General features: G+C 41.4%; 1 protein-coding gene across 2 annotated transcripts in view; it reads right to left on the bottom strand.

Annotated features, from left to right (window-relative positions):
- The window catches only part of akap12b (A kinase (PRKA) anchor protein 12b), a 59,127-nt gene that overhangs the window by 3,583 nt on the left and 31,754 nt on the right, over window positions 1–23,790 (bottom strand). Inside the window, exons 1-2 of one of the 2 annotated variants that reach the window (XM_055016163.1) lie at window positions 8,447–8,704; window positions 516–4,517 (exon numbers count right to left, since the gene is read on the bottom strand). In XM_055016163.1, the coding sequence (XP_054872138.1) occupies window positions 520–4,517; window positions 8,447–8,471 (4,023 nt within the window). In that variant the 5' untranslated portion in view covers window positions 8,472–8,704 and the 3' untranslated portion in view covers window positions 516–519. Of the gene's footprint in view, window positions 1–515; window positions 4,518–8,446; window positions 8,705–23,790 lie in introns of those variants that run through there. The other variant, XM_055016162.1, reaches the window with a different exon arrangement.

Raw genomic sequence — 23,790 nt, 5'->3', positions numbered from 1 at the left:
GAAGCTTTGTAATTGAATCTAACAAATGCATACTCCGACATGGTTTCTTGACTCCATACTGAGCCTGTGATAGAAGAAAAACATGAGGAGGGAGCAGAGGAATCATAATCAGCCTTTCAGCACAAGTTCATCTGCCCCTCACACACACCGCTTCCCTTTAAGACCCCGGCCTACAAAGAAGGGGTCAACGGCGGCATTCCTGCTTTGATATCAAAGGTCCCCTAGTTACTCATAGCTCGAACAAAAGCTTTTTCATCTGGTCAGAGTGCAAATCCCCTCCTCTACTCCCTAATAAAAGTAGGACCCATTGATGTTTCAAAAAAGCCTCGATGAGAAGATTGTTTTATAGGCCAACAAAGGAATTTAAAAAATAACTTTTTTCATTCTTCATCATTCTATCATTAATATTATAATACTGAAATACAAAAAAAAACCCTAAACTTTAAAAATAAGAACAAAAATTGATTCTACAACATTCAAACACACTGTAAACCAATGCTGTGGATAAGTCTCACCGTCTCATGACGTTGCCGTGATGTCTGAAGACGCAGGTTCGATCTCCTTCACAGCCTCCTCAATCACCTCGATCACCTGGGCCATCACTTGTGCACACTTTGCTGATGGTGCTTTCTCTGTCTCTGGTTGGCTCATTTCCTCTGCTGCCGCTTGAGGTTCTTCTGACAACACGGGGAGTTTGCTTCCTTTTGCAGGGCTGCTAGCTGGTGAACTGGGTCTCTTAGCTGGTAGAGTGTTGCCGCCAAACTCTTCCGCAGCCTCTTCTTCAAATGACAGCTCCTCCTTCACCTCCGCTGTCTGCAGGACAACCTGGACTGGCATGTGGACTGACAGCACTTTCTGTTTGCTCTCTGCGTCCTCTAGCTGTGATTTCACTTCCTCAGCTGCTTCTTTTACTTCTGACTCCTCATCTTCATTGATCTGTTCCTCCTTGATCTGTTCAAGGTCTTCACCTGTCTCTTCCTTTATCTCTTCTACTTCTTCCACTATGACAGTTTCTTCACTTGCTTTTACCTCCACGGCTTTCTTTAAGCCTTTTACTGGCTTCTCATTCTTCTTTTCCCCTTCAAGGCTCCCTGTGAACTCTATTGGGATTGTGTCAGAGACCTCCATAGCAAGACAGAAGTATGGAGATAATTTTGTTACTGGTTTTTCACAGATAACAGCAACAGGGGTGTCAGTGATAACAGGGGTTTCGGTTTCGATGTCAATCTCTTTCTCTATTGTTGCTACTGCCTTGACTGGTCTTGGAATGAGGGCCGTTAGCTTGGGAGACTTTTTGTGTTCAGGCACATCTTCTGAAACTTTATCCACCGCATCCTGAATGACAGCCTGGGCAATGACCATGCTCTGGGCCTCAATTTCACTGTCCTGTTTGACTTCCTCCTTGACTCCCTCAATCTTCACGCTGGCGTGCTCAATAATTGCACTGATATCTGTCTTTTCAGTCGGGATGGCTGTGGCCTCCACAGTCCCTGCAACAGCACCCTCCCCTTTGGTTTTCTGCACCTTGGTTGGTTCAAAACCAACAGTTTCTGACACTGATACATTCCCCATAAGCACTGGCTGTAATGTTACCACTTGGTCAGACTCCACATTGAGTGGGGCAACTAGCACCACTGTTTCTGTGATAATGGGAGTCTCTTCACTTGGTGCGGCTACGGGGATGGCTGGTTCGGTCTCCTCTGTGATGGTGGTTTGCATGGATTCATATGAGTTGGATTCCAAAGGCTCAATTATCTCTGTTACAGGGGTATTTTCCACATTTACATCAACCCTGCTGACAGCTCCAATAATCTCAAACTCAGGTTCATAACTCTCATCAGCAACTTCAATCTCTGTGTCTATACTCACTGAATTTTCGATAGATGGCTCAAGGTCAGTAGTATCTACTTGCTGTATTTGGGCGGTGAACACTTCGTCTTCTCCAGCACTTGCTTCCTCTGTACTTGGTGGCTTCTCCGTCACTAACATCTCTGTGTTTAGAGGATCACAAAGCACAGCCATAGACTCTAGAATGGGCTGCAAAGGCTCCTGCAGATCTGCTCTGGCAATTTCCTTGGTGCCAAGGCCAGTGCAGATAGCCATGGCCTCCTCACGAGGATGTGGCACCAGAAGAGCATTTGTCACAGATATAGCAGTCTCAGTCATTATTTCTTGCTCGATTTGTTCAGAGGCTACCTCCATAGGTACATCTTCTACAGTCACAGATGTCTGGGTTGGGATTTCACTGACTTGGGCCTCAATACCCTGCATAATCTCTACTGCACTTTCTGAAGTGGGTCCCTGAGCAACAGGGGTGGTTGCTGCATCTGGAGCCTGAGGAACGGGTTTCACTTCAGCAGTGGACAGCCTGCGCTCTGGACGCCCTTGAACTCTAAGCAGTGCAGCCTTATCTTCAGCCTCTGTAAGGTCAGCCTCAACAGACTTTGGTGTGGAAGCATTCTCTGCCTCCTCTGGTATATCACTCAGCTGACCAAGTTTATCATCGGTATCTTCAACAATTGCTGGGATCCATGAAGGGGATCTATCTTCAGCAGCAGACACTTTAATTTGTATTTCAGCCGGTCCTGCTGGTGTTTCCTTTTCAGCTTCAACTTGGTCATCATACTCTGAGAGAGGAACCACAGCTGGGGTGTCAGACTCCTCCTCACCTGAGCCAAGGTCAGAGGAGAACTGTTTTTCAACCTTCTTCTTCTTGCGGCCAGGGAAGAGCTTCTTCAAAGAGAAAGATGACTCATCTTTTGATATTTCACCATCTGACAGGACTTGGTCTGCAGACTCCTCGGGCTTTTCCTCAATTTTGGACTTATTCTTTGACATAACCATTCGTTTCAGTGTGTCCCAGGTGGACTCTCTCTCAGGGGGGCTGCTTAAAGCGTCAGGTGAAGAAACGCCTTCTCCTTCATTCTCTGTATTTTTGGAAGTGACAATGGCAGCTTCAGTTTTGCCCTCCTGTTCCCCCTCTGGAACTTCCTCTTCAATCTTGGTCTCCTCATCATCAGAATCAGAGGTTTTCCTTGTCCTCTTTTTGGGCCCACCCATACACATCAAAGCCTCCCAGGAAACAGAAGTGTCCATTTTCTTTTTGGGTTCCTCTGTGCTGCTGACCAGTTTCTCAGTATTTTCAGTCTTTGGTTCTTCCTCAGAGGGCTTATCCTCCTTACCCTCCTCCTCAACGCCCTTATCTGCTAATGCAGCACTCTCAGAGGAGGACAGGGTGGCTGACTTGGCTGGTTTCTCAGCTGTGGCTTCATCTTCACTTTCAGAGGATCGTTTAACACGTTTCTTGGGTGTTACCAGTTTCTTGAAGGAGGACCAGGCAATGATGCCCTCCTTTTTCTTCTCTCCATCAGATGCAACTTCACCTTCATTCTCCTGACTAGGTTCATTCTGGGTCACCTCCACAGCCATAACATGCTCTCCTGACTCCTCTGGAGATGAGGGCCCACTGTCAGCCTTGGGGGCCTCTGCTGTCTCTGGGGAGGATTGGAGTTGCTCAGCTGCCTGCTCTCCAGATTCAGAAGGCTTTGATTCAGTATCTTTCTTGACCTTCTGTTTCTTGGTGGAGAGCTTCTTCAAGCCAGCACCGGTGAAGATCTTCTTCAGGGGGCTTCCTTGAGGCTTCGTCTTCTCCTGTGAGGACAGCAGCTCTGCCTCAGAAGTCATCTCAGCTGGAGCCTTCTCCTCTTCTGCACCAGCCTCTGCCTTCTGGTCTTCTTGCTTGGTGTCAGCAGTAGTTTCATTAGAGGTGCCCTTGGGCTCTGGAGTTGCCTCTGATTTTTCATTCCCTGACGTGGTTGGGGTGTCCTCGACAAGAGTCTCTAATTCTTCCACCTTGGTTTCATGATCAGTCACAAATTTCTCCCCCTCTTCTTCTACAGCAGTAGCACTTTGCTCTGTCTTAGCTTTCTCCTCCTCAGCAGCTGCCTCCTTGTCTTCCTCCTCTTTCGTCTTCTTAATGCTGGATTTCTTTCGCAGATTTGAGAAGAGTCCTCCAGTGAAGAGCTTCCTGAAGGGAGAAACAGTGGTGTCCTGAGATGCTGGACTGGTCTCACCTTCCTTCACAGCTCCTTCCTCTTTGGCCACCTCATCAGTAGCTTCAGGTGGAACTTCAACAGCAGATGCCTCTGTGTCAGCCTTTGTTTCTTCAGCAGCTGCAACCTCCGTCTCCTTTGCAGGTTCGTCAGTTCCACTGACTTCCTCTCCTTCCTTGTCTTTGACTGTCAGTAGCTGCACAGGGTCTTTCTCCTCACTTTTGTCCTTCTTGAGTGTGAACTTAAAGCCCACAAAGCGGAAGATCTTCTTGAAGCCCACTTCACTGGCATCATCAGGCTTTTCCTCTGCTGCCTTTTCCTCCACAGCAGATATGTCATTGGCATCAGGGGACTCTTTATCCACTTTCTCGCCATTCACTTGAGGAGTCACTTCGTCCTGGATGGTGTCCGTGGTCTCAGGAGCCTCCTCTTTCTGAGCCACAGACACACCATCCGGCTGGCCAACTGAAATGAAAAGAGAATAAAGAGCTTTTTGTTAGATGTTGATCAAATTTCTCACTTCAGTTTACTACTTGTCTCTGCAGCCACTGCTGTGGTACAGAAAGGTCACTAATGACATTCCCATGATATTCATATTAGACTATGATCTGCAACATTCAATTTAACACATTCAGGTAATAATGAGGAAATCAAATCGCTGATGGAGACGCCACAACTCCGGGTTCCATACAAACCTTAAGGGAGAAACTCAGAAACAACAGAAACAACAAGGAGTTTTATGTAATTCATAAAACTCTTGTTCCGATCTGTAGATAATCAAAGATATTGAGATTATGACCTGCTGAACCGATTTTATCAGGTTTTTGGCTACTTAACTGCAATCAGATTGCAATTTGGTCCAGTTAATCCTCGGATATTTAGCTTTGGCACTGACACGAGTAAAACAGCAGTCTCTAAGGGGATTCATTGAAAATGTTGGAGCATTAGCATTAAAAACATAATGTGTGCAGGTCTGCAACACAACCAGTGGTGCAGTGTGTTACCCACATTTACACACTTTTGTCAAACTGAAACACTTACTCCATTTTGGTGAGTGATTCCTTTGGGAGTCAAACTAATGCAAGACAAATGATGCATTAAAGCTGAGATCAGAGACAGAAACCACACATACACATAAAATGCATGTCTGCCATGTCTATCTGCACTTTGACAGAGGAAGGCGTGGGGGGGAACGATGATTTGCCAGGGTCTCCTCTGATCTCACAGTCTGGGAAACTTCACATGTGAGACCCCTGAGCTCTCAAAACAAATTCCCAGATCTTTAAATCCCTGGATATCAGGTTACATGATTACACACAGAGATGCATACACCTTCCTTAAACATTGCACACTGTGGGAACTATCCTCTACTCCTTTCCTGTCAGTAACCAGCCAGCTGCACTTCAATATATCAGCTACATAAAATATCAGTTTTTAATTCAGAGTAAATAACTAGAAAGAAAATAGTGAAAAGGTTAAAAAAAAAAAAAAACAGGGTCTATTTAAATATGCTGTCTCTGTGCACGCTGGATTCAATTTGTAAGTAAATCTCTATAATTTGTGAAAGATGACTGTTCTTGTCTCACACAAAAATGTCAAACTGTGTGCCTGCCTCTGTCTACATCCTTTACCTAAATTATAGGCATGAAGCTTCCCTCAGTAGTGCTGCATTCCTAGAATATTTAAGCATTAAAATAGAAAACTGTTACTGAATAATTTACGTGACAAGTGCAAAGAATTGGGTAAAACCTTATGACAAACACTACATCACTTCTCACTAAATATCTCACAAATATCTCATGCATAGATTTGACTTGAGAGGAATGTGAGCTATGCTGGTCACCCCGTGTTTAAGAAAATTATTTTAGGATGCTCTAAACAGAATTTCAATTTAAATGCCAAGGGATTTCAAGAATGTTTATTGTTTTTTTTTCAGTTAAACTGCGTCTCGTCCGTGCTCATATAGTATTCATACAAAACAATACAAGCTTCTACTACCCCTCCTTAAAATAAGTCCCAATCCCCTTGACCCAAATTCCACCACAGCAGGATGGATGGGGACCCACCCCCTTCCCAAGGCGCACACGCATACAAACACAATGGCCGTCTAACCTTCTCTGGCCTCTGAAAATAAAAGAAAAGGGGGTTGGTCAATGTTCCTATTCCATCAAGACATGCAGAAGATTGGAATAAGTTTGGAGAAATTTGGTAACTTCACTGCACTGATCTAATCAAGAATGTGGAAAAAGGGGCCTGGGTGGTTATTAATGACATCTGTGTCACATGGTAGCGGGCTCGGTCTCACATAGGTGTTATTTTCAGGGTAGTTGTCAGATCACACTGTTGTTAAGCAGGCAAGTCAGGGCCAGGAGACCACAATCATTATGTTAAAAAAAAAAAAAAAAAAAAAAACCATTTAATCAGCGACTATGAAAACAAGCTTCTAAAATCCATTTTACTGTACATGACTGCACCACTTCCTCTGGGCTGTTTTCAATGAATTTCCGGTGTGGTGGAGCCTTTTTTTTGGAAGAAAGATGTGTGTATGGGTGGAGTCTCACTGTTACAGCCGCGACCATGTGCATCTACATGGATAATAAAACAGGAACCATGTTGATTTAACACACTACTGGCATGTCTCGCGTCTTTTTGATCTTTGTTTTCCGGCCCAACTTCTTTTCTTTTTTTTCCAGACACACCACCGTTAACATCCCTGATTTGAGGGGAAGGAGTAAATGCATGGAGGGGGCGGAGGAGGAGGGTGTTTTGAGCAATGACTGTACCAGAAAGAATGTGAGGGGTGAGTTGGGTGTGAGGAGGGGGGGCAGTGTGGAGATGAAGGGACGCGAAGGGAGGAGGTCGGGGGTGTTCGGCCACAGGGCTAACTCACTTTAGAGGGTGTCACATATCTCTGACACACACATCCATAGCTGAGATGCTTCACCCTGCTGGAGACAGGCTTTGTTTATGTGCGAGGGAGAGCATGTGGTAAGGCCCGGCGCTCATATTAAATATCCGCCGCAGCCCCCCCGAAAAAACCTGATTGTTGTAAATCTACTCCAGTCTCCAGCGAGATCAGATAGTGTTTCTGTTGTGGCTGTTGCAAGCACTACTTAGGGATTGTGTGTATATGAGATGGGAGGGGAGGAGGGGGTGACAGTTGGGAGGCTGAATGGCAGCTATTCTTTCTACACGCTACAAACTTTGCCAAATATATGCAAATCCTTGTCGTTAATTACTATAGTCTGGACGAGAAGCCTTCAAACAATAGGAGTCAGTTAAAACAGAGCAGTGAGACCCCCACCCTCCCAACGCCCTCCCCCCACAGAGACGCTTCCTAGCACCCCTACTCTGTATCAAAGGTGTGGTCAAGAGTGTCTCTGTGGCTCCGGGGGACGAATCAACAGTTTAATAACGTCCCATTGTTGGACCATTTGTCCCCCTTTTATCTAATTCTGATCAATTCCAACCCAGATGTGACAATATGTTGAACCAGTCCAGCCTAGAAAACACACCTTTTATTAATATCAATATTTAAGCATTCCATTCATATATCGAAACCAAAAACCCTGAGGTCACTGTGAAACCAAACACTCTGCTTTATCTGAACCATCACTTCCAGTTAAAAGACTTGCAAAAGAATCAGTCTTGGCATGTAATTAATTCCATACACCCATCTCTCCTCCCTCCCCTTATATCCTCTGTGGCTAAGCTGAATAACCCCACTGGGAATTAGGATCCCACTCTAATCTAATGAAATACTTCACATGATGGGAAGCAGGGAGCTGGCTCAGATGGTCGCATGAGCTGAAAGCAGGAGTTGAAAATACCCCAGTCTGTGAATGCATCTTCACAGTATATTTCTATCTGGCAGCTGTCTCTGTGTGAATTCTTAACCCCCCAGAAAATGTTAGTGGTTGTATGGGATGCACAGTTTGAGTTCAAGACACTTAGAAGTTTGGTTTTTGGCCTGAGGAGGCAGCTGGGAATAATATTTGTAAGTATGACTGACTGCAGCAGTTCAAAATGATCTACTTTTTTACACACACTGAGGCTCTGCGGTGGTCGAAGCAAAGACATCTCCAACTTGAAATCACTCATCCGTGCTGGGACATCTACACACCACAATGCAAACTAACCACACCCTCAGGACAACAATGCCTTTGGCTATACTCACTCATATAAGAAAACACTCTTTGTTTTCAATATGTTGCAAATAAATGACGGAAAGCAACAGGAATAGATGAACATTTTAAATATTTGGAGGAAGTAGCAGCCAAGCAGAAGCCACAACTTTACATTTAGTTTAGCAAGGATTAATATAAAGTATTTTGTAATGAATAGGAAGTCCAAATTAAATGGTAAAAGTGATAATAATCAGATGTAACTCTTACCTGTTAAAGTAATTGTTCCAAGCATTGGTAGAAGTCTGTAAAATCCTTTCTCCAATAATAAAAAAAAATCACAAAAACAATTTTAAAAAAATAGAATGATTTCAAAAAGTGTCTCAAACTATTCAGTCTTTTAGTATCACTTCTCTACATGCAGATCTGTGAGATGGGCTTCTTTCACTTGGCTCCGTACAAACTACTAAACTCAGTCTGAGGGCTGAAGCCGTGTCTTCCTCTCTTCCAGCGCTTCCAAGTAGTATGAACAGAAAAGAGGCTCCACGCACATTTCAACAGACTGACACACATGTCATGTTAGGACCACCCCTGCCTCCCTCTTCCCCCCACCTCTCCTGCCTTTCTTCAGCTGTTCTGAATGAATCCCCCCCCCTCCTCCCACCTCCTCCTCCTTTATCCGCTCACACTCCCTCAGACCTCAGCCTGGATGACGGGAGCTCTCCATGTGATCTCTCAAAGAAGTCGACCATTCCTCCAAAAAAAGAGAGAAAAAACTGTTGTATATCTCCAAACTCCATACCCCCCCTTGTCTCCAACGACAGACACACATATCCCCCCCACCCACTTAATCTCATCTACAGTGTCACGTAGATGCAAACTGTCTGGCCTTAATATCCATATGTGTCCTCAAAAGCACCAAAGCTCTCCCCTTTACTCCCCTTTTTTTGGGAGGCAACCAGGCTCTCCCTCCCTTGTATCTCATAGTTCATGTCACCAGTCATGTCGGAATGTTGATGGAGGTAATCCAGAGGGAAATTCAGGACTTTTATGGATATTAACTGAAAGTGGCAGCTTTTTGGCTGCTAAAACCTCATTATTTAAAAGGAAAAACAGGATAAAACCCAGCTCACCAAGCATGTTCCCTGTTTGAGGCAAAATTTCTAATCTTGAATGGGTGTGCCATCGGGTCACCGCCTGCCCCCTGTGAATGTTAATAGGCCCCTCTCAATTGCTCCCATACAGACACATTTAATTCAGCTTTTGTCTGTGTGGGGAGAGAGACTGGCAGGAATGCAGATAAATCCTCAGGTAAATACCAGCATAATCAGATCTGTCACACTTCAGCATTGTCCCACAGGAATGTGTGAATTCCTTCCAGAAGGCTCCCAAATGGGTGATAACAGCAGTAATCAAGTGCCGTCTGACAGCAGCCCCCTTTGCCTAAAAGTGTGTAGTAATTGTAGTGCGTGGGATTTAAAAATGTAGGCAAAGTATTCACACGGTGGGAGGTTTATTGATAAAGAGTCTGGCTGGAGCAATCAAGCAAAGTGTCGGCACCATCACGATAAGACTTTCAAATCGCTGGGTATAGATGCAGTTTCTAGTCCATTCATTAGTTAAGTTACTTAATTACACTGTAAAAACAAATCTGTAAAGAAACAGTGACAATCTGGCAGCAATAGTGCCAGAGAAGATACACTAAAATAACTGCAAATATCTCTAAAATGATGACATCTTACAGCTGATTTAAATACTGTAAAACTGCACATTTACATTCACACACTACAAAAGAGCAACTTACTGTGGGTAAAAATACAGATTTTTGATGTGGACTTTATGTGTAGTCTTCACCGGTTTTTGTTTTTTTAAGGTTTTTTGTGATTTTTTTTAAAACTTTAATTTACCAAAATAGGGAAAACAGGTAAATGATTCAGCATTTTTCTATCCATCATTTTTTATCAAATAACATGAAGCACCTGCAAAATAATATTTTTGCTAATGGAAATATTGTAAAAATGCTGCAATTTCACAGTCACATTGTAAAAGAGACAAATAATTATTTGTAAAAACACAGATTTTGATGTGAATGTTATGCACAAATTTGACCTTTTCACTTCTTTTCTACAGCAACATGTAAACTAATACTATTTCCTCTGATGTTGCTAAAAAATTATATGTAATTTAACAACATACGGACAAAAATGATTTTAACTGACTGATTTAAATACATTGAAAAATATTGTAATTTTACAGTCATTGTCAAAGAACGAATTACTGTTTGTGTAAATACAGATTTCAACATTGTTTTTACAGTTTTGGCCTATTTTTTATGGTTAACATGCAAAACAGTTGTTTTTTTTCCTCTGTGATTTACTAGTTATTGTCTATAATTTAATAAAACAAGTAAAATCTGTACAATGACACTAATATATCACAAAATTTACAGTTAAAACTATGAAAAAACTTTCATTTACATGTTTAAAATTGTAAAATTGTTGCATTGTTATTAAAAACTGATTGCTATATCATGAGAGACCCTTTCGTTTGATCAGTCATTAACTAAGAATCTCATTCTGACACACCAGTGAGGCTTTCTGCTGTTGGGTTGACTCATCTAATGAGTATTTTACTATCAGTGCGGCATAATGACCACTGTGACAGTACATTATGCTGAGCAGACAGTGAGTCAGACTGAGGGGAATTTAGGGAGAGAACCTCCACTGGGTCGGCCCTCATCTTCCTCTTCCCTCCCAACTTCCTTCATGTGACTCATCCACATCACTCACATTCCTGGGCTTCCATACATACTGAGAGATTTCTATTCTGACCGCACAGTATGGGAAAAACTGTGGACAATAGCGTAAAGAATGAATATGGTTTTTCTTAGACTTGCAGTGTTTTTTAAACGTCAACAAGAAACACAATAACCCACTGTGGATTTGTGTGTCTGGAAGTTGCCTTCATATACTGTAATTTCTGCTCACATACCATCAGCCATCATTGTTATACACAAATAAAACTCTTAAAAAGCTCTAAAAGTACCACATCTATACACTCTGATCACAATGGAGTGTTTCTTTCTTTATGCTTTTTTGGTCTCAGTTCTAACTCGATTAACCCCTTCACCCTGTTGATCTGCTGTGGCCCATCATAACAAGATCTGCAGCAAAACACTGTGAACATTGTTCAAACCCACAGAACTGCATCTTTAATTTGCTCACAAAGTCAGAATATAGCAAAAACAATCACTTCTCTTGTCAAGCAGTCCTAAACCCAAATATATCCAGTGTGCTGTCACAAAGGACTAAGAATAACATGAAATATTCACATTTGAAAAAGCAGAACTTCAGATTTTTTACATAGTTTGCTTTAGAAAATTATTTATATGATTTATCTGCTACAAAAAAGCTGCGATTAGGTTTCTGTAACTACACTAATTGATTATTTTGTGAATTGCACTAACTCTAAGTTCAATGGTAGTTTTCACTGCTTTAAACTCACTGGTGAAATGTATATAAAATGATGCAAAGGACATTTAGAAAATAGAATTTGAATAGTGAAGAATATTGAATATTTAATTCAGTGCAAACATTATATAGTTTATAAGACAAACTAAAAATACTGTCAGTGTGATACAAACTTTAAAGCACTTGAAGGGTGAAGTTAAATAGACAGCTGTCATTTCTTTCCGTGTTAAAAAAAAGCTTAATTTGATTAAATTAATCCTCCTGTAACAACAGTGAATAAGCTCGGGTATATTTTGTATTTAAACTGCAGTTAAGTCTCAACAACACAGAGCTAAGTCTGTGGAGGTGACGCCCCACATATCTTGATGAATCTGAAAACGTGCCTGAGTTCAGGAATGTTTGAGGAGGGGTCTTGAATGGTCGGCGGGGGGTTGGGGTGCCGGACGGAGGGGCTTTTTTGTGGCCTGTAAAGATGTGAATGACATCATTGGACGGCACAGAAGAAACCGCCTCTTTCTCTTCTAAGAACTGTAAAAGGATGATGTCGAAATAATTGGAGGAAAAGGAAACGAGGCCAGCGAGTGTGTGAAACTGCCCGAGATCAGAGAGATGTTTCACTCAATAACTTTCCTTTCTTCTCCTTCATTTAAAACTCTTTCATTTGCTCCTTTCACGCCGTAGTTTATTTCCCGAATCCGCACTTAAATCCTCTTTAATCCTTCACTACTTTCCCCTCAGTCTCTTCTGGCCTCTTGAGCCCACCTCTCCTCCTGTTAGTGTGTGGGCTGGAGGGATGGATAAGAATGTTGGAGAGGAAATGCAGCCATTTCTTGACATCACTGCTTCCTCTTCCTTTTGCCCATTTCCTCGAGTCGCACTCATTCTGCACAGTCCATCCTGTCTTTCCGTGACATTACGTGATGTAACGTGATAAGATGAACAGTGTGGCTGTGACGTCTCACGTTTTGTTTATTTTTGCTTTAAGACAATGAAACATCACGTTCACAGCTTTCAGCATTGAGAGACGTGCTGAACTTGACATCCTCTTGCATGCGGCCGGCTAAATTGATTTCGCAACCGAGTGTGTTTGCTTCTGTTGCTGCTGGGCTTCCTAGAAGTCCAGTTAAAGTCTTTCAACCTTCGATGAAAAAAAGCTGCTTTAAGTTTGAGTATGTTTAGCCGTGCGGCACTTGCCATCTGTTATACATGTCTTCACTTTTCTCTGCATTCCTGAAATATCTGCACCAGCAATTTGGCATTCCAGTTGTTGTTATGCATCATCTTGTCTACTAGTACAGACTGGAATGTACAAATGGAGAAGTGAGGAATCAAAGAGCTCCTCCTTGAGCTTGAAGAGGCCTTGAAACTGGTCAGAATTTACAAATGAATGTGGATGAAGGGACATGATTTTTTTCCTCCCGTCGGCTATCAGTAGGGAAACCAGTTCAACAAGGATGCATTTTAAATGAATGTTCACACTTCAGCTATATCTAGGTTTCATTTGTACCAAATAGTGGAGAGAAGCTGGTAAAAAAAATCGAATCTTGTTGATAAAAATATTGCTCAAGCCATCTGCTCTTCATGAAAACTTGTATAAAAATGATCCTTCAAGCTCATCTTGGCTGTTTATCTCTTTTCCGCATTTCAGTCTGATGCACATTTCTGCTTGACATTAGCTTCTGGCAGTGATCCACCGACTCGTACTTGATGTGCACCCAAAAATACTCATCCTAACATGTCATTTAATCTCAACTGAGTGTTTAAATCTAATTTTTGCTAAAAAGGCCAGCAGAGTGAGATAATTCCACAGCAGTTTAGCTGTTTTGGGACCTTTTAAGAGACAAATGTTGGTAATTTAAGTCAAGGTGGAACAAGGCAGATTGTTCAAGTATCAAGTGTCCTGCTCTAAGATGATTACACTTAATTTGTGCGTTGGACATAAGTGAAAACCATCACCTCACTGACACATTCTTGGTCCCTCTTTTGAGAGAATTTGGCATTAATTGCAAGGTAAAATCGACGTATCATAGCATATGGATACTTGCTGCACTGTAACAGAGGCCATAACGCTATTAAGGCAGGAGGAGAAGGAGGGGTCAGCCACATTCTTGGTCCATTCTCTCAATCCTCCGTGTGCCTGGGGGAGGTTAGGGAGAGGGAGATTAGGTTCCCTGATGCCGGGAAAGATGAGAGAGGTTTGCCTGTGGAGACGAGTGGGACCTGGGGGGTCTGGGTCCTGGTGGGAGCCTAGCGTGAGTGTGATTTTATTACTGTCAGGCCCTTTGCAGTGAAGACTAATTTACTTATTTCTATTTGGTTTGTCTTCTACAAATTGATGTCACCAATCGGCCACAGCTTTAAAAACCACTGACAGTTTGATCGTCTTGCTACAGTGCGAAGCTCTGCACGGAGAAAAAACTTAGTCCTGACATTCACGTGGATGTTACTTTGACACGTAGCGCCTACCCAAACATTGCCCCAGACCAAGCACCCCTCCCTCCCCTATGACAACAGCACTCATTCTCCCTCCTGCATGACCAGACGCTCCACCACACAGCAAAAACTGCTCAAGGAATAGCTTGAGGAGCACAACTAAGAGCCCAAGGCATTGACCTCTAAACTCACCAGATCCCAACGCAGTGAAGGATGAGACAAAACCGATCCACCCTGCAAAGCACAGGACCCAAAGTATCCGCTGATAAGACAGCTGACTGAAAATGGTGCTACTGATGGGCAGTGTTTCAGCAGGGACAGCCTTATTTATGGCAGTTCAAAAGGACCCAGCTGAGCATCATTTAATACTCCTGGAGGGTGTAAAAGGCATGTTTTCTTTATCTAAAATGATGTTATTTATCATAAAATGAAACTGTAAAAGCATAAAAAATCCCATCTTTACTGTAATCCTTGAACTAATAACATGTGACAGGTAGATCTGTTGGGGAAACTAGCCAAGCCTAAGCTTAAAATTGTGTTATTTCATCAAACACAGTCTACTATTCAAGTCTCATTTTTAAAAAAAAATCTAAAAAATAAGCCATTTTCATCCAGATTCTGTAAAAAAAACAAAAAAAGAGCACTCCTCCGTGCAACCCAGAAGCCATTATTGACTCAGCTTTGGCAATCAGCTACAAAACAAAAAATCTGTGGCTTTCCGGCTGAACAGCAGGATGTGTTTACACAGAGCAGATAAGAGCATACAAGTATGGAAACAATAGAGAGATGTAAACAGTAAAATATCTATAGTATGCAGAGTATTTCTACAGTTTTTTGAAATGGGTAACACCACTGGAAAATTGGAAAAATGGATGGACATGTTGGTCGTCATATCAACAATAAAAGAACTTCAAGTTTGTTTTGTGTTTTCCAGTTTTACTTTTTCTATCATTCTAACTGTGACAAGACATTTCTGAGTTCTCTACACTTCTAGCTATGGTTGTGCTGTTTCCTTAGAGGTGCGGGACTTTATATTACAGTGAAAAATTAACCGATAGTGAGTTAAAATTTGACAAGACAAAAACGTGAAACAACTCGGGGTTTGGAGGGTTAAATAGCTGAAATGTTGTTGAGGTTGTTCCTATCCATTATGTTGCTCTGAGAACTGTAAGTTGTGCCTGATCAGTGTAAAGCTGAGGCAGCAGCTGAACAGCAGCAGCTTTCTAATCGAGATCTCTTATCATTTCCGGCCTCAACGTCTCTCCTTAAAGCATCCCCTGCATAACCAATGACTAAATAAAACATGCTGCTCTGATGAACATAATTGAACTACTAACAGGACATTAATGGACCTCGAGGGACTGGAGGGCTTTCAAGCACTTCGTTTTAAAACTCTGCCTCCCTAACACTCTCCTATGGGATCTTTTCCTTTCTCTGAGGGGAGAGAAATCACTCTGACATCACGCTGCTGGTTGATGGATTGCTGTCTACACACACCTACAACAGTACAAATCAAGTGCAGAAGTATCCCCTCCAGCGGCGTGAGCACAGTAGAAGCAGAACATCTGAAGCAGAATCGTCGACTGTAATGAGTAATGTCAGCTGGAATGTGGAAGGAATACAGGCAGAAATCCAAGAGGAACGATCCGGTGGCTGGATTGTGTTATGAGTTTGAAGCCTTATTGGCAGAGATCAGACAGAGCTTAAATGAAGGGAGAGGTCCCTTCCACAGGCATGATGAACATTTTGGCAGAGCAGCTCCGAACGTCCCCAGAGCTGAGCATAAGTAAGACCATTCTGCAATGAAATCATGGCTGCACATAAAACACACACTCACACCTACAGTACACACAGGCTGCAGTCACCTCATAAAAATTTACACCTGCAACCAAAACACACATAAAAATGCAGCACACTGAGACACCAGTGAATTATTTCTGCAGATTCACGACACATCTGGGACCAACAGTGTTTGAAAAATCTCTCTAAGAAATAGTTGTATCATTACAGTGTGAAGCACAGTTTGTCACATGATGCATAGGTGGGTCGTAGCTACGACTTGTCATTATTAAGTAACATATCCACTACTTTTTTTGCTAACTCAGCGTATTGTTTCATCTGTTTATTGCATCGCAAGTTGCAAATACCCAAACTGAACAACCCAAAGCAGTATGATGTCAAATTATACACACAAACTTAAGGAACTGTCTTTAACTGAATTTAATTTTTGTAGAAAATTGCGTTACTCAAAAGTTGTACATAGACACATAAATGAATTCTGTGTACCAATTTAACATGGGGAACTGCACTCTGAGTGGGATGAAACACCAAGACATACTGTACATGAAGTCTTTGACCTGTGATTGACCTGTGACTTCTATTAACACACACCATTTCCACACACTAGGTATGAGTTCAGAGTTGGTTCAATTTGCAAGCCTTCTAAGAACTAATTTGCTTTTCTAGAGAGCCACCAAAGAGCCGCATCATCATGTCTCTTGCTTTCCCAACAAAACTTGCAGACTGCTTTGTCTTTGGTGCTCCTGGCCTTGCAAACTTTGTCTTCTTCTTTGGATTGGGCAGACTAGACACTACAAAAATGGGGGTAACAAGTTTTTGGTGGCGTTTTTAGTCGCAATCATCCCAGTTTCAGCCCCTGATGCAAGTGGTTTTTAGTTTTCCTGGTCAATAGCCAGTTCTTTGTCAGATTACATGCACTTCTACACTGACTAACACAGTGCACAGCAAATCTAACAGTAACTAATTGGAGAGACGGGTTTTATTTTGATAAAAACTGAACTTGATGCCCTTGCTCTTACGTTGTACACTGATGCAATTGGTGGCTGCATCATTGGTGAATAACTGTGAGTTAATGTCTTTATTCTTATCTATGTCTATGCCTTTATTCTTATCTATTCTTGGTGGTGTTTTTAGTCACATTCATCCCAGTTTCAGCCCCTTGATGCCAATGGTTTTTGGTTTTCCTGGTCAAGAGCCAGTTCTTTGGCTGGTTTAAGACCAGGAACTGTCTGTCAAACCGGTCTTTGAGTTGCCTTGATAGAAAAAGGGGCATCAGTCAGCATTATCTCCCCCTCCAGTCTTCTAGCAAACTTCATCTGTTGTGTGTTTGAGTCTGTGAACCCTCTGGGTGGGTCCGTCAATGCGCACGCCAGTGAATTACATCAGCTTTGATGTCATTGTTTGGACTCTCACTGCACCCCTTCAACCCACACCCCTGGAACTAGCAGCACAAACACACATGCAGATTACATGCACTTCCACACTGACTACCACAGTGCACAGCAAATCTAACAGTAACTAATTAGAGAGACGGGTTCTATTTCGATGAAAACTGAACTTGATGCCATTGCTCTTACGTTGTAGACTCATGCTATTGGTGGCTGCATCATTGATGAATAACTGTGGGTTAATGTCATTATTCTAATCTATTTTTACTCCGGCTGGCTCCTTCTTTTTGCTTGTCTCTTCTTTCGTTTTTTAGCAGAGAAACATTTCTGAGTGCTTCTATGTAATATTTATTCAGATTCCCTCTGTCTACCTGGTGACTTGTTGCAAATCTTGCAGTTCAAAGCCTCTGGCCTTCTGGTCTGACAAATTTTAAGAATGATTTTCAAATTGCATTAGAGGCAATTGGTCATAATTTTTAAATGCAAATGAATACCCTGTAAAAAACAGTAATATTCTGATAGCTGGGGACCAAAAAATACTGTAAAATAACAGAAACGGCTCCAGAAAAGTAAATACAGTAATTAAAAAGATTACCAGTGTTTGTAGATATTATACTCTGATGAAAACAAATTAATTCAACATTTTTTTGTTGAAAGTTTTTATGTATAATTAATAAATAAAATTCTGTTTCTATCACAAATAAAAATGTATTTACAAAACTGAATTTATAAGATTCTTTTATTTAATGAACAGGAAATATTTGCCAAATTACATTAAATTGAATGTATTTTAGCAGAATTATTTTTTTCAAATGACATTTTCTTTTTTAAAATAAAAAAAATACGGTTACAGGTTTTTACATGTTTTTTTTTAACATTACACACATAAATTCGCAGCTTGTTTTTGTAATTGCATTGATCCTTTTAAGTATTTCCAAAAATACAGGAAAAAATCTGTAAAATACAAAGAAAAGTCCTGTAAAATTACAGATTTTTTTTTTTAACAGTATAGAGGTCTTTTCACAGGAGGAAAGAAACAGAAACCACATATTAGGCACACAGATTGATGGATACCACACCATGTAAAAACAGAAACAAGCAACTTCAAACTTAAATTTTTATCTGTTCACTGCTTACTTCTTATTTGAGTGAACTGTTTGTCTTTCATTATCAGGATTTCTCAATAACCAAAATACAGCTGCTCGTTCTGCATCCCCTTCACCTCATGTGAACCAGTAGTTTCAGACCAGACTACTGATGAAGGCCTGGAAAATGTAACTCCACGTCTTTTTCATATTCTCACACCAATTCAAACAAACACTGTTGGTAATTTAATTAAACATTCACCGACAGTCGATGGAGTAAAATATTTCTACTGCAACGTATACACCTGCTTTTTAACTTTTTGCACATTGACACAGTGTACTTAGGCCAGACCTGGGCATCCTACGGCCACATCCGGCCCGCCGGTGACCCTGACTGGCCCGTATGAGGTCACTGGAAAATATTAAAAGTCAATGCAAATATATATCATCACAATACATGCAAGCAATACGCCTGCACTGCTTTTATTTTGAAAGATCTGCTAAGTTAACGTTTTTTCGCGCGTGCTTTCCGTACTTAGCATAAAGTTTATGCGCTGATTGGTTTATTGGTCAGCTTCAGCACGGGAAGATGTCAGCTAACGGCAAAAAAAGAAAGATTGATTCCGAATGCAGAGTTTTTAACAAGGCATGGACTTCCAAGTATTTCTTCACTGAAGTCAGAGGTAAATCCGTGTGTCTAGTTTGTGGCGAATAGGTCGCGGTGCTCAAGGATTATAATCTGAATCGACATTACGAGACCAAACATGAAGTACAAACATTTGACTGATGCAGAGCGGGGAGGATATCTGAAGGTTTGCTAGCTAAACTGCTAAAGCAGCAAGGATTTTGTTTTACCAAAGTTCACATCAAGGGATGCAGCAGTCAAGACGAGTTTTGTAATATCCTACAAAATCGCCAAAAACAGTAAGCCATTCCCTGATGGAGAGTTTATAAAACAAAGTCTGGTGGACTTTGCAGCGTTTATATGCCCGGAGAAGAAAGGAGCGTTCGTTAACGTGACCCCTTGGAGGCGAACCGTAACGAGGCGGGTGGAGAGCATCGCCGAGAATCTGGAGCTTTAGCTGCACAACGAAGTGGACAATTTTGACGTTTTGTCCTTGGCTCTGGACGAGAGCTGTGATGTCCGTGACACAGCCCAGTTACTCATCTTTGTACGTGGACTAACAAAAAACCTTTGAGATGACGGAGGAGCTGGCAGCTGTGCAGCCAATGAAGGGAATCACGACGGTTCACTGAGGTAAATACATGCATGAACAAGCTGGGACTAAAATGGGAGAATTTAGTTGGTTTTACAACTGATGGCTGTCCAAATTTGACAGGGAAAAATGTTGGACTTTTGAAACGGATGCAAGATAAAGTGACTGAAATAAACCCAGAACAGAAACTGATATTTTTGCATTGTATTATACATCAGGAGGTGCTGTGTAAGTCAGTGCTAAAAATCAACCACGTGACTAATGTTTTAGCTAAAGTAGTTAACTTCATCAGGGCAAGAGCATTGAATTACAGGCAGTTTGTTGTCTTTTTGGAGGAGTTGAGAGTGAACATGGTTACCTTGGTTACCAGACAGCTGTCAGATGGATCAGCCTGGACAAGGTGCTTAAACGAGTTTGGGATCTGAGAGCAGAGATTCAAGAGTTGGGCATTGTACATCATTGTATTGTTTCATTTACTGTTTTTATTGAGATATATATTGAGCAGAGCTTTTAAGTGTACTGGTCCGGCCCTTAACAACCGTCAAAGTTTCTCATTTGGCCCCATATGAAAATTAGTTACCCACCCCTGACTTAGGCTAATTTACTTTATCACTCTAATGCCTATAAATGTCTTCAGAAGAGCTCAGTATTAGTGTTTCCACCATCTATTGAATCCCATCTTTAATTTATATCCATAGTGGGTTCAGTAACAAGCAGGTATGCCTTTTAAACACACTTAGTGAGTTAGGTGTCTCCGACTAATGACTACTTTGAACATGTTTGTCCAGTTCTCCGGCTGCTGTGTGACGTGTTCTGGGCGGACTGTAAACACTCTGCTATACCTGATAAACAGAGATTATGGTCGTGTGTTTGCGTATGTGTCAGTGTTTTGATCGGCCAGTCTTTTGTTGTTTTTTGGTGTTATCAGTAGAGATTCCTCCCCTCTTCCTGTCTCCCACAATGCACCGCTGTCTTTATCAGGCCGTGCAAGAGGTAGAGCAGCGCTACCATGTGAAACCCCCCATACTTCTCTCTGCTCTATCTTCCCTCTCTATTCATTGTGTATCTCTCTTCCTTTCACTCCCCTAGATCTGTGGCCTTGAAGGACTTTCAAAACTTCTGTTGTCCGTCTCCTGTTTTTTTGTCCTGCTGAGTGTCTGGTGGTTTGCAGGCAAATCAGGTCACGGTGATATTTGAGTCAAAAATGCTTGTCCTGAACGTTGGGTTCAGGTAGGTTTTCCGTGGCTCCATTTCAGATTTTGGCAGCTTGCTTGCTGAGTTTTTAGTGCTGAAGGAAAAAGCCATGGAAATGTTGAAAGAGACAGATGGACAATAAATGTAATGAAAAATTTCAGCAAGAAGGACAGGACTAGAGCGTGTTGTTTTATTCTGAAACCTTCATGCAGGTAACCTCTGCTGTTTATTAAAAAGCTGATTTTTTTTTTTGTTTCTGTCACATTTTAATTCATTGTGGACACACTTTTAACTGTGATATAAAGTCCTGCACCTCAGTGGAAACACCACAACTATGGCTAGTGGGTAAAACTCAAAAATGGCTTTTGTTCAGCACACCACTGTAAAACATACAAACAAAAAAAAGTTGTATTTCATTGTTTTTTGTTGTTTTTTAATTGCAGAAACCTGCAATCAACACATACATTTTCCAAATGTGTTATCCACACTGAAAAAAATGATGGGTGTACATACTATTAATATTTTACTACTTTTATTAATTTTAATTGGTCTCCTCTCCACTCTATGTAAACGCAGCCTTCAGTTCAACTGAAAAGTCACCGAATTTTTGTCATGACACTGCTCAGTCACCAATAGCTCAAGTACAGAACTTTCATTTTTAAAGATTTATTTTTGGCAAAACTTTAAATGAGACATGTTGATTTTTTTTTGTTTTAACCTTAGATTTGATGTAGATTTGAAATGTTTCCAATGGAACACCTCTTTACAGATGAGTAGTCCCAGACACTTTGGAAAATTCGAATTTCTTTCTTTTTTACAGTTTCTTGCTATGATAATTGGTGTAATTTTGTAGATTTAAAAAAAAAAATAACATGCCTTTGGGGTTCAGAGGGTTAACATAAAGAGGATACAACTTGCGCACATGAAAAGCAAAAGCGCCGCAGTTTCTATTTGTCTATGCGTAAGTGCACAAGATCTAAGAATTCCTGACGAGGTAAACATGTGAATCCTCTCTTTTCAGTTCCATAACTTCCCTCGTTAATAATTACCTTACAGTACATGAGCACAGAAGCAAGTATTTCAACAATGGAATTACTCTCCACTGGTCTGCGTGCCACATCAAGTCATACGCTCTGAAGAGGGTATTAGGTTTCTCTATGAACAGCCAGAATCGCTTCATTAAATAGCTTATTAAATAGGTTATTTGACAGAGTGGTATGTGACATATCTCTGTGTTTTAAGTAGTATAGGGTTACTCCTTCCCCTGGGCCATAACATATTATGAAGTGCACGGGTTGCTTTGTGCAGGGCCCAGGTCACGGCCTGCTAAATATTTAGGGAGGGTGTACACGCCCCTGCAGCCCTCCTAGACTGTGGGAGACATGACAGAAATGGCAAGGAAAATAAACAAATGTAGCTTTAGAGATAGACGGCCGCAGCGGGAGATGGACAGAGCAGATTGGTGCACAACTTCAGCAGAAACCAATTATACTTCGTTTTATTGCTGATTAATGATTATCTAAGGTTAGTAAAGTTCCATACACAGCCCTCTCTCAAAACTTCCACTTCGTAAGAACAATGTTTTGACAAATGAGGTCTACTTCTGTGCTCTGCTACACAGTCACTGGGAGGGAAAGATACATTTTATTATTGTTACAACAGACATTTATATGTTTGTATTTTGTCATAAAAATTAGTATTTCTGGGCGCCCAGTGAGTCCACGATGCAGCGGCCTGGGTTGGATTCCATCTCACGGTATCCCCACATAGGTCTCCTTACTTTCCTGTCTGCCTCTATTAACCTATCGAATAAAGCCAGTAAAAGGCCAAAAAATAACTTAAAAAAGAGTATTTATTTAATTTTATGATAAATTTAAAGTTATGTATTTGCAGCTGCCCACATAGAAGGATGTTACATGCATTTGCCAACCCAAGTTTATGTCCATGTTTGTCCAGAAACATATATATATGTAGCGAGGACAGAGTTATACAGTAGATAATGCTTCAAATACAGATGTTGCTGCAAAGAACCTATAAACTATAAAATCACAAAAGTTTCAAGGTGCCCAAGATTTGTGTCACCAATTTTTAGTATCTGACCAAGTGTGGTTACAATGTTGAAAAATGGCCAGAAAAGTGGGTTTGCAGAATATCGTGTCACATTGAAGTTAGTCCAGCTCACCAGATGTAGGATGCAGGTATAAGACTGCAATTGGCTGCTTTGTCCTTTCCTTCCACTACCTGCATGTTGCAGTTTTCTTCACTATGGGAAACAGCAGCAACCTCCAAGCAGGAACCTACCACACTAAAAATGTCAAGTTTTGCAGAATATTTGCATCAAGCTATATTTTTTTGTGGTATATTATCCCTTAAAGTCCCATTGCTCTTCTTTCTGTATGTAAATGTTCCAGCACAACAATTCCACCCATCACTTTTTTGAGAGAACACCAAAGTCACATCCTCTGCTTAGGTCTGCCCATGAAGACTTTAATGGGTTTAAAGAAGTACAATGTAGTAGAATGATAGTGTGATGCCATTATTTTCTACAGAATGGGCTGACAAAACCAGACTACAGTGAAGCTGACCTTTGACCATTTTGGATATAAAATATCATCAATTCATCATTTTATCTTGCTAAGAAATTTGTGCCAAATTTTGTTTCTGTGAAGTCATTGTGACCTTCAACCAAAATTTAATTAGATCATCCTCAAGTCCAAGTGGCCATTTGTGCAGCATGTAATGAAATTCCCTCCAGACGTTCCTGATTTATGATGTTTATAAGAATGGGGCGGATGTGAGGTCACATTGACCTTGAACTTTGATCGCCAACTTCTAACCAGGCCAATACTTGAGTCCAAGTGAACGTTTGTGCCACATTTAAAGAAATTCCCTCAAGGCGTTGCTGAGATATTGTCCTCACAAGAATAGGAGAGGTGGGTGGGAAAACCCGAAAACATAATGCCTCCTGCCACGACTATTGCAGCACAGAGAGTGTGTTGGTATGTGGGCGGATGTGAGTGTGTGTCT

The sequence above is a fragment of the Amphiprion ocellaris genome, chromosome 12 (assembly GCF_022539595.1).
Source record: "Amphiprion ocellaris isolate individual 3 ecotype Okinawa chromosome 12, ASM2253959v1, whole genome shotgun sequence".
NCBI classification, from domain to species: domain Eukaryota; kingdom Metazoa; phylum Chordata; class Actinopteri; family Pomacentridae; genus Amphiprion; species Amphiprion ocellaris.
Note: the sequence above shows the minus strand (reverse complement) of the source record. Positions and strands in the feature narration are given on the sequence as shown.